Consider the following 12,175-nt stretch of genomic DNA (forward strand, 5'->3'; position numbering starts at 1 on the left):
TTAAAGATACACATCCTGATATTCCTTCAAATTCTTTTCTTCTTGATTTTTATTATACCTCTCCCATTGTCTGCCCAACCAATTACAAAAGTACCCAGTTTTCACTGGATGGCCAATACCAGCAAACAGCAGTATTAGGAAATTTAGCTCTAGTAAACATAAAAATTATTTTTTTTTAAGATTTTATTTATTTATTTATTAATTTATTTTAGAGAGAGGGAGAGAAAGAAAGAAAGATAGATCGATCAGTCGATCAGGGGAAAGGGGCAGAGGAAGAGACAGAAACCCAAGCAGATCCTATGCTGAGCGTGCAGCCAGATGCAAGGCTCAATCACATGATCCCAAGATCAGACCTGAGCCAACACCAAGAGCCAGACGCTCAGTGGAGTGTGCCATCCAGGTGCTGCATATCACAGCTATTCTTCAGGAACAGAAGCAAATTAAGGTAGACAGGGAGTGACAGGCATCTCAGTTATTCATGATGTCTCACATCTCCAGTGTGGATTTCTTTTTCTGTTTGAAATACAATATATTTAGTAAGAATAATGAGAGCTTTAGTTCTCCCTCATGTGCACCATCTAGGAAACACAACCATGTGCAATCGTTCATTGGAATCTCCCAGCTGCGACAGAGTAAGAAGTATCATCTCTGTTCTGCAGCAAAGGAAGGGGAGGAACATACAGGTTATAAGACTTGCTCAACATCATGCAGTTAAGTGGTGATGTGGGTCTTGGAATTTATTTTTTTGGTCCTCTGCTTTTCCCACACACATCTCTAGACACACATTTCTACATGTCTGCAAAGATTAAAGTTCTCTGTACGGGGGTGCCTGGGTGGCTCAGCGGGTTGAAGCCTCTGCCTTCGGCTCAGGTCATAATCTCAGGGTTCTGGGATCGAGTCCCGCATTGGGCTCTCTGCTCAGCGGGGAGCCTGCTTCCTCTCTCTCTGCCTGCCTCTGCCTGCTTGTGATCTCTGTCAAATAAATAAATAAAATCTTAAAAAAAAAAGTTCTCTGTACTGACCACCTTTTTTATGACCCCCTAAATGACTGGGAGGAGGGGATAGTAAATCATCCATTAGATCAATCTCATCTCTCCTTGCCTCTTTCTTTTTTACACACACACACACACACACACACACACACACACCATTATTTGTATTATTATGCAAATAATCTCAGAATATCTGGAATCTTCTCAGAAGGTTCCTGCACTTACTCTATAAAGTAGGAGGAGGCTCTATGAGACAAAATCCCCATGCCATGGGCACTGAGACATTATGGCACCATTCAGAGGAGGAAGGCCCAGAAGACAGCATGGGCAGCATCTACATGGAATTGGGAGAGCAGGGGAAATTCATTAAGGCTCTACAGAGTCCAGCCATGGATACTTGAAACTGACAGCAGTGCTCTGGAATGCGTTTCTCCCTCTGATTCACCATCCAGTTACTTTTCATGCAGATCTCACTCTCTGGCTGGGAGCTCCTGGCATTTTGCATGCATCTCAGAGATGGTTTCCATTCCCCTTCTGGTCACGAAACTGTCATTCTGGACATGTGCCCTATACAACTAACACCATTTAGGAGTGTGTAAATATTTTAACATACCTTCGATTTTTTTTTTCTCTCAGTGGAAAAAAGGATTATGACATAAGTCAAAGAAAAAGAAAAACAATTAGTTGTTAATTACTTGAGTATTGTTATCAAATCATAATAAACTTTAAAAAAGTCCAGAGAAAGTATAGTTCAAAAAACATGCCAACATATACATTCTTTTTCAGCTGCAACTATTGCTTTGTGACATCTTCACTATCCTAGGTTAGATGATGTCCTCAAGGTAAGTATCCAGAAATCTATAAATTTTTACTGACTAGCATAATTGCCACTGAAAAATCTCATAGTCTCAGGGCAGGCTTCTATATAATATTCCATTTAATATGTCTACCTGCTGAAATCAAATTCTAAGAAGTAAGCTTCTGTGTCTATCCTATGTTAAAACATGATTACGGCCAATTTCCTAATTTCCTCATCACTTAAAAAATTACTAAAAATTTCAGGAAAGGTTTCAGTAAATCCCTAACCCTATAGCCTCCAGAATTTAGACAACTAATATATATGCTCCATGAGAAGACGTGAAGAGGAAAGGAAGGAAACTGCTTTTAGTTGAGTACCAACCATATATATTACTTTGGTGTCCTCTCTTCTCTAGAATAAAAACTACCTTAGTGCTTTAATATTTTATATAGATCATACTGTCCTGTCAACTACTACTGTGGCTTTCTGACAATTTCTGTCCAAACTTAACATTTTTCTCACTCATTGTAAAGCCTGCAACTGGAGCATTACGATAGCAAACAAATATCCAAGTGTACTGGGTTGATAACTATTGGTTTCCTATAGGGTTTTTTGTTTGTTTGTTTGTTTGTCTGTTTTTGCAAATGTATATGTTTAGAAAGAGAAATGATTTCCAAGAGATCAGTGGGTATAACGCTCTATGATTTGAATCCCTTTGATAGCCCCAATGAAATTCAAAAATGAGTAACATTTTACAAGGGGATGTTAAAATAGTTTAGCACGGTTACTTTTGAGAAATTTCATGCAATCACAATCTTTGTTGCCCAGGCTTGTCAGCACCAGACCACCTACAAGAAAGTGCAGGTCTTGAGATGTGATCTAGAGAGATGGCAAAGTTACAGGTTGAAAGGAAAAGCAAGTGGTAACTTGATGTCCACCTCTCTTTCAGGGAGGGAAACTGCCTATTTGCTGCTCTAGTTCACTAGCTACTTTCCATCCTGACTTCTATTTCCTGTATTTGATGAAACAAAGACGGATGTTCTTCCTCATGGATCACAACGTAAAGCATCCACATAGTATTGAACAAGACTGACCACCATGGTCTTAACAGCCGAAGTCATTTGATCAGCCTATTTCAAAGGGAACAGTATAAAACAATTTTGAGCAATAATAGTTTACATTGCTTCAAAATACAATTCTGCCTTTTGTGAATGAGGTCCCTTTTGTAAAATCTTCAGATAAGAAGATTAAAATTAAATGCATTTTGTGAAATGTACTATACAGGACTTATAAAAAAAACTTTCCAAAAAACATGTAAGGTTGTTTCTTTATCAGACACCAAGTATCCATGGAGAGGACAAAACTAGATAAAAAGGACATTTGGTTACTCCTAACTTCCCCATTGGTGCCCAGTGCTCCCTACCCATTATCAAAATTTAAGTTCTCAAAGAATGTTTTCCAGGCCTTTTAAAGAGTAACTCTATTCATAGGTTAATCAAGGCCATTATTGTGAAAGTTTCTTCAGAAATAATATGTTTATGCCTTTACATCTGAAGGAATACTAGACACATAGCTTCTTGTACCTATGGAAAATTTCATAGCCTGTATCCAGCAAGTTATTTTAAGATCTAGTAGCTACTGTTTTTCTGTCTAACAAGGGTCAATGTCCCATGCTGTAATACATAATCTTGATTTCACTCGATAATTGAAGATATGCTCATTAGTGAGAGATAAACCAGATATTGTTTAGTATCTGGCTATAATCATAGTTTGGGGCAGAATCATTTAATGATCTCCTTAAAAAAATCTACTACTTATGCAAATGTATGGTTAATGCTTATATGACAAATTCTTTAAGAAGCCAGAAGATACATCAACATATATTAACATTAGGCTATTTAAATGTATTTCAGCAAAAAGAAACCATTTATGTATATTTTATATTGAGTTATTGTGGCATTCCTCAAGGTAAAAAATGATATATTTGTAACAAAACTGTAGCTAAAAAAACATGAGGAGTCCTAAGAAAAAATAAATCTGTGGCTGTGCAGATAAAAACAATCTCAAGCCATGAGCAGCTTATGTTTATAGAGAAGAAGTCATAGTACAAAGCACAACCCTTTTTCCTTTTGGTAACTTTAAATATAGTGGATGAAGTGGAACTTAAAAATAAATTAAACTTTGTATTTCAGTAAAAAGTCCTCATGAACAAATCTTTGCTTACAAAAATTAATTCAAACTGGTTGGGATGAATTACATTGTATATTTTATGTTAAGTAAATTATCGGCAATAACAGGAAAGAAGAATGACAGCATTTCAGTGAAATAAATTGTATGATTATGGTCACTGAATGGTGAATATGCAACAGAATTTACTTAATGTCACTGTAAAATTTCTGAGCATGATAAAGATAGATCTTATTTTTATGTACATACCTAATAATATGTTGTATCATAATCAATAAGATAAAATCAAGAAATATAAAAGTATGCAAAATAAAAAGTAAAGTTCTCTCTGGACCCCAAAATTTCACCCCTACGTACATACCCAGAAGAACTGAGAGCATCGCTTCACAGAAAATCAGTACATGGGTATTCCTAACAGCGTCATTCATATTAGTGAAAAAGCAGGAACGAATCAATGAAAAAATGGTAAGCAAAATGTGTTGTGTCTATACAATAGAATAGTACCTACTCCTAAAAAGGAACGAAGTTCTGATACATGCTACATGGATGAATCTAGAAAACACAGGCTAAGTGAAAGGAGTAAGATATAAAAGGCCACATACCATGTGACTACATTCATAAGAAATGTTCAAAGTAGAAAAATCCATGGAGGCAGAAAGTAGATTAGTGGTTGCCAGGGCACAGAAGGAAGAAGGAATATGTATGGGGATATGTTTTATATCCCTAAGATATAGGGATTTCTTGTTGAAGTGACGGAAATGTTCTGGAATTAGATAGTAGGGACGGTTGCACAACATGAACGTACTAAAAGCAACTAATGGTTCACTTTAAAATGGTAAAGCATCTGATATGTAAAATGTAGTTCAATAACATATATTTAAAAATTTATTTATTTGAGAGAGAGAAAGAGCATGGTGGGCAGGGGCAGAGAGAGAGGGAGAGAATCCCAAAGCAGACTCCATGCCCAGAGCAGAGCCCAATGGGGGGCTCAATCCCATGACTGAGATTATGAACCAAACCAAAATCAAAAGTCAGAGGCTTAACTTGACTAAGTCAGCCAGGAGCCCCATCAAGAACATATTTTTTAAAGCTACAAAAAGTAGGGACTTGATCACCTTCCCTTGAGAGCTAAAATTTAAAGAGTACCTATTATCCTCAGAGCACATTTGTAAATGTTTTACTTCTTCAATTCATTTAATCCTCAATACAACCCTATGAAGCATCTTTTAAAGATAAGGAATTTGAGGCACCAAAGGGGTTAAGTAATTTGCACAAAGTCCTGCAGCTACTAAGTGACAGAGTGGGGCTTCTAAAACCAGGCAGTCTGGCTTCAAAGCTCAGGCCACACACTAATTGCCAGGAGCAATGACCATTAAAAGTTGTGATATATGCTTCCAGATAATTTTTATTGAGGGAGTACAGGCACACACATGCATATGTGTGGGTGTAGACAGATAAGAGTGATACATATGGAACTATACCAGAGGCCAGCAAACTTCAGCCCACAGGCCAAATCAGGCTCACTTCTGTTTATACACAGCCCATGAGCTAAGAGTGGAAGAATGGGATTTATGTTTTTACATGACTGAGAAAGAAGGAAATACAAAAAGAGTAGCATTTCACAGCGCATGAAAAGCATTTCATGACAAATAAAATTAAAATATCGGTGTCCATCACTGAAGTTTTAATGGGACACAGACATCTTCATTTCTCTAAGTTCTGCCTGCGGCTATACACACTACACTGTAAACACAGAGTTGAGTAGTGGTGACAAACAGAGATCGTGTGACCCTGCAAAGCACTGACTATTTCTACCAGGCTCTTTATAGAAAACTTCTGCTGACTCTTGGATTATACCATACATGATACTCCAAAACTTCCTTTGTCACTAAGCATTGTATCATTTGAGTCTTCCAGATTTCCTTAATTTCTTTAAATGGCCGCAGAATAAAAATGTACCTAAACTTATTAAACCTTTCCCCTACAGATGAAAACGTCACAGCCTTTACCAAATTGCTCTCAACATAGTCGGATTAATTTATTTGCCTCCTAACAGGATGTGAAAATGGCCTATATTTTGGTGGCCTTGGTAGCTGCACATTGAGGAGTTTCAAATGTGTATCACCTGAATACAAGCTCTTCCCTTGACTGCTCAGGAGCCACACAGTGTTGCTGCTGAGTCCTGAGTTAAGCCTGGTCTAGTCAACTCTGCATAACCTGAATGGAGGAACCCACCTCAAATTCTTTTCAACTATCCTATCTTCCTGGCTTGGGAATATGACACAGAAACTTCTGTTCTTTTTACATAGTTGGAAAAGTGGAAAGGTAGCTACCATTCTTGAGTTGTTCCCCTGCCGTGGATACTGCCGTGAGCGTCAGACACCTCCCTAATCCATGCTGAGACTTGGGAATTACCTTAAGTAGAATAAAGTCACTTTGCCTTATGTCACGTGCCCTTTCCAGAGAAACATATCCAGTAACTGGTCAATGCAGATGTATAAAAGCCCATCCACCTTGACTTAAAGTAGGACAATTAAGAAGTACAATCCCAACTCCAGAACTTCTTTTTTTTTTTTTTTTTTTAAAGATTTTATTTATTTATTTGACGGAGAGAAATCACAAGTAGATGGAGAGGCAGGCAGAGAGAGAGAGAGAGAAGCAGGCTCCCTGCTGGGCAGAGAGCCCGATGCGGGGCTCAATCTCAGGACCCTGAGATCAGGACCCGAGCCGAAGGCAGCGGCTTAACCCACTGAGCCACCCAGGTGCCCCCCAACTCCAGAACTTCTTATAGAATCCACTGAGTCTCAGCTGAATGTAATCGTAGTGAGACTTCTCTTGCCCAATTCTCCCATTGCACAAAGATGTTTTCCTGAGAACTCTACCCCATAAATTGTCTATAATCAAATCTGCATCTTCGAGTTTGTTTTCCTGGGGAAACTGACCTAAAGCACTCCGCTATAACTCTTCCCAGAAAAAGAGAGATGCGATATTTGATAGTACGTCTGGCCTTAGGAGAAGAAAATGAGTACATATGGCTCAGCCCCTCCCCCAGCCTCTCTTTCAGGCCAGCACCTGAAAGGCACACCCTCCTCCTGCTTCTGTCCTTTGCAGGGAGGGCACACCACGTTCATGCCACAGACCATGCTTTTCAAGGCAAATCTGGGCAACCATCAACCTCTTTTCACAGCAATGAGGCTTTAAACTACATGACAAGGAAGAGGGCTAAGGGAATCTTTTCTGAAGTCTAGATATTTTCTAGGATTGAATCTCCCAGAATCTAATCTTAGGGGAAGACCCTAGAAGTCCAATTGTGGGAGTAAAACGAATCAAGGACCTCCAATTCAGCCTGATCAATGATTATGCCAATAACGTGATCTTTATCTGCTTTATTTCTTCATCTTTGTTTTCTCAGTTGGATCAAAGCTATGGGACAGGGGTGAATCTATCATCATCCTAAACCACACTAGCAAAGATAACACTATGTACTTCCAATAGACAAACCTGCATTCCTTATTATTAACATGTAATAGGCTTAATAGTCAAATGTACCTATATTTATGGGGAGATGGTACCCTAGAAACTTTTTAGATTTGGGGTAGGTTTTAGTTCAAATCCAGCTTGGGCATTTAGATTTAAGAAGCAGTTTTCAAATAGGAAAACTGAGACTTGTTTCCTTATTGCTAATGAATCTAGATATATCTAGCTCAGATTTAGTTTAAGAATTAAAAGCAATAATATAAATAAAGTACCTCTGGCAATACCTTACATGAAGGTACTCAATAAATGTTAATTCACAGCTCAGTAAGTATTAAGAACTACTTATATTAGACCCAAATGGGTCCACTGGAGATTTTTCAAAAAGAACCCAAATCCTCCCTTCTCCACTTCCAAAAGGCAGCATAATTTTTCATCCTGAAAAGACTATTTCAAGTCAAAATTCTGAACTATGAGTAGGTGAATAAAGCTCACACCCAAAATAAGAAGGAGTGCAGAAGTAGGTAGCAGATGACGGAGAAGTAGAAACAGAGAGCAAAGGCACCTAATCACATCCCTTTTCCCCTTTACATTACGCAATGCACAGTCTATACACCAAGTGTCTGTGACCCTCCCAGCGTTCATATGTTAAATGTTAACCCCCAAAGCGATGGTATTAAGGAGGGGGCACATGATTAGGGAAGTGATTAGGTCAGGAAAGCAGAGCCTTCTTTAATGGGATTAGTGCCCTTACAAAAGAGTCCGGAGAATTCCCTGGTCTCTTCTACCAGCTGAGGACACAGTGCCGAGAAGCAGGAAATGAACCCTTAACCGACACTGAATGTGCTGGCACCTTAATCTCGGACTTTCCAGCTTCCAGCACTGTGAAAATGAAATGTTTGTTGTTTAAGCCCCCCAGTGTACAGTATTCTGTTATAGTGGCCTGGACTGACTACGAAAGGAGAAAATATTTCCTATGCCCACTAAGAGCGCTGTTAGCTCTGGCCACATAGATACCCCAGAAGTGAGATAGGGAAAAGCCTCCAGAGACTGGCTGCCATGATGGCAGTTACCAAACTGGGACTCGAATCTGATCCCATCCCAGGCATTAAACCACTTTAAGAAATGCCTTCATTCTGCGTAGTATGTGGCAATGAAAGGAAGTGTGTGATCAGCCCCATCTCGTTCTCTTCTTCTACACAGAGAGAATCAAGTGCCCTGATTGTTTAGAGAAGCAGCTTAAACTCGGGGACTTAATAAGAAGCTGAAACACGTCAGTTTAAACAACAAGCAACACTGGAAAGCTCAGCAGAGAACCAGTTTACCAAAACAAGAATGTTCATGTACGTCAGGGCACAGCAACTTAATGCTAAGCAATGATTACTCCAGGGAGTCCTCTGCTGTGAACCAGCAACCAGGTGAAAAACCTTGCACACTAAGAATAAAACTAAGAAAACTAGAAAAACTAAGAAAAGAATGAGCTTCTTTAAACTTCTGGAAAGAAAGTCCTAATATGGGGCGCCTGGGTGGCTCAGTGGATTAAAGTCTCTGCCTTCGGCTCACATCATGATCCCAGGGTCCTGGGATGGAGCCCCACATCCGGGCTCTCTGCTCAGCAGGGAGCCTGCTTCCTCCTGCCTCTCTGCCTACTTGTGATCTCAGTCTGTCAAATAAATAAAATCTTAAAAAAAAAAAAAGTCTTAATATATCACAAAGTATTCCAGGAAAAGAACCTGGGATTGGAGGTGGAGGTGGGTGACTTCGGAATGTAAACTCCGGGGATGTAATCAATGACTTGTGTTTTAGCCTCTGATGCCTCTGATTTTTGTGAACTCAAAACCATTAATACTATTAAGATGAGTAGTCTGATCTAAAAACCAAGATCAAACATTTAACACCATGACTTTCAGAACTAGTGAATTCCAGAGAGGAGCTGAAGGCGCTGTGAAGAAACATTTGCTCTACCAATTTTATCGAAATTTGTTGAATACAAACTTTAGTGACTTCCAGGTCACTGCACCTGGAAGTCTTTTAAGTCTTTAAAACAGAGCGAGAGAAAGAGAGGGAGGAGGAGAAAGTAAAGGAAGGGAGGGAAGACAAGGGAATTCCAATTCTTTAAAATATGCTCCCTAATTCTTTGCAAAAGACCACAATTTTATTCCATGGCTTATATCCCAGGAAGCAGTTTTATAAATCCTAAGTAAAACCTGACAAAGAGGAGAGAAGGTAAAATTACCGAAGCACACTGCTATTGAATTCTATTCGGCATTATACATGGTACAGAGCACAGAGACAGCGGAGATTTTAAAAATGTGTTCAATTCTTTGTAAACGTAAGGTAGTAGAGATTCCACTTCAAAGACACAGGTTACTAGTTTAAGAAATGAGAAAAAATTTCTGCCACCTCCCTCAAGCTAGTCACCTTGCTTCCGCAAGGAGTGCAGAAGTTGACATTGTCAACGCTCAGTTTTATATGTAGAAGACAACAAATATTTCAAAATATTTAAAAACATCCTCCCCATTTCTATATTTAGGTCTTTACTGTGGCTTCATTTTATGGAAAGGAGGACATTCCCCAGCTCACCTGTTTCAAACCCCACACTTGGCACTAAGTCCACGGTTCCATGAAAGGCTCCGGCCCACGCTGAGGTAGCAGTGGTGACTGTAGTCGGATCTGTCTTTGTGATGTCACACTGGGGAGCCGGAATCCTGGCCGCGCGCACTGAGGGCATCAGCAGGGGCCCGTAGGACGGATCCAGGGCAGAGCCAGCAGAAGGGTGGTGGTGGGGAGGATGGCGGTGGTGCATGTGGGCACTGGGGTGGTGGTGTCGCATGTATACGTCATGCATGTGGCTGTAGGACGGGCTCACCTGAGATGCCAAAGGATAGTGCCAGGGCTCGGACACGGGAGGGGGCGGGGCCGGGCCAGTCTGATGCAGCCCGTGTCCTGGCCAGGGGCTGGGGTCAGCTGTGGTAAAGGTGCCAGGGGGTGCAGTGACATGGAAGTCAGGATGAACACCCCCCAAGCAGGGTGCAGATGGGGGCTGGTAAGAGCTGGTCCAAAAGGAAGTCGGGAAACTACTCCGCTGGCTTGAGAGAGCTGAGCTGTCTGAGAAGACAGAAAAATTATTTACATAAGATTCAGTTCCAGGATAGACTTGCCTCTACTTGTCCCATATTTTACAAACCGGCTCATTAGTATTCACTCTTTTCTCCCCACACAGAGGTAAACCGATATTAGGCAAGTCTCTGAGATCCCATACCAAGTCAATGCACACGGTGCAAGGTGCTGAGTGAGTGCCCCCCCCACCCCTTGTTCACTTAGCTTATTCAGTCACAGTCTGGGCTGTGGTTTGCCAAGTCTGAGATTGAAAAGCTTCATTTCCTGCTGGGTGGCTTGCTGCAGTTGGGTCTGGGCAGAGGTCACAGGTACAAACATCACAGGTAAAGAAACTTATGCCCTCGTATGTGAGTCAAGTAGATTGGAAATGCTGATATTTATCAAACTTCTTATAAATGCAAATGCAATTTTCATTCAAACCACATTTTAATGCTGCAAGTGATAAACGGAAATATGATCACACTGAATTACGTACGCTCACCAACACTCATTCCCCATCAAGAAGAGCGCAGCCCAAGCTTATTTTTTCTGTAGAGGTCTGGGAGTCTCGGATTGAGAATAATAGTTGTTCATTTTTAGTAACAGTGACCAAATGCCCGATCCTAGTCCTGGGGCTTTTTCATGGATGATGCTATTGGATCGTCATGCCAATAAGGTAGTTATTGTTATTACTCCCAGTCTAGAGAGATGGAAACTGAGGCAGGGAAGAAGACCAAGACTGCACAGCTGGCAAGTAAGAGACGGGGCTCTGAAGGCAGGTGGCCTGCCTCAGTGGCTGGCACACTTCACAATTGTGCCATAAGAGGGCACAATTGCAACCAGGACATGAAAATCTAGCATTCAGTGATGACCATGAGTGGGGGAGATTCAAGTAGGGTGAACAAGTAGGAGAAGGGGTTAGGCAGAGGGGTAATAAACAAACAAACAAACAAACAAACAAACAAAACATTTAGAGATAAAGAGAGAAACCACCCCCACAATTATTCAGTTAAATTTCTCCACTCAATCATCGTATTTGTAGATGACCTACTATGTGTCAAGCATAGGGAGGTCAGGGATGGCCAAAAAGATCACAATCTAGCAGGGGACAGATAAGTAAACATGTCATTGTGACCTGGTAGGGGTTCCCATAACGGGGAGAACAGAGAGTGGGAACAGAGGCAGCCTAAGAAAAAATAAATTACAAAAGTGGGTAGGACTAGCCTTGTGAAGAGGTTGGGAAGAGTAATTTAGGCAAATAAAGTATGTGTAAAAGGCCAAACATCACACACACACACACACACACACACACACACACCCCACACACACGCACATACAAAATAGCATATGAGGGAAAAAAAAGAATTGTGTGGGCAGAAGGTGGCAAAAAATTAGACTAAAAAGTCAGACTGGGTCCAAGGAAGACTAAGATGGGCTTTGCCAGCCATGTAATGAATGTGGGCACTGTCCTGAGGTTTTGAAGGGTTTTAACCCAGGGAGTAATACAGTCAGATCTATGACTGGAAAGATCCACAACTCCAGCTACGGCCAGCTGTCTACGGTGGGGTTATAAAAGAACAAGCTCAGGACTAGGAGTCTAGAGAGCTCAGCCAGAGAGCTAGCA

At 40.7% G+C, this 12,175-nt stretch overlaps 1 protein-coding gene across 6 annotated transcripts in view; it reads right to left on the reverse strand.

Moving 5' to 3' along the window:
- VGLL3 (vestigial like family member 3) overlaps positions 1 to 12,175 on the reverse strand; it is a 47,064-nt gene that overhangs the window by 14,505 nt on the left and 20,384 nt on the right. For all 6 annotated transcript variants that reach the window (XM_044251160.1, XM_044251159.1, XM_044251164.1 and 3 more), the window contains exon 3: positions 10,036 to 10,560. In XM_044251160.1, the coding sequence (XP_044107095.1) occupies positions 10,036 to 10,560 (525 nt within the window). The remainder of the gene's footprint in view (positions 1 to 10,035; positions 10,561 to 12,175) is intronic.

The sequence above is a fragment of the Neovison vison genome, chromosome 6 (genome assembly GCF_020171115.1).
Source record: "Neovison vison isolate M4711 chromosome 6, ASM_NN_V1, whole genome shotgun sequence".
NCBI lineage: Eukaryota > Metazoa > Chordata > Mammalia > Carnivora > Mustelidae > Neogale > Neogale vison.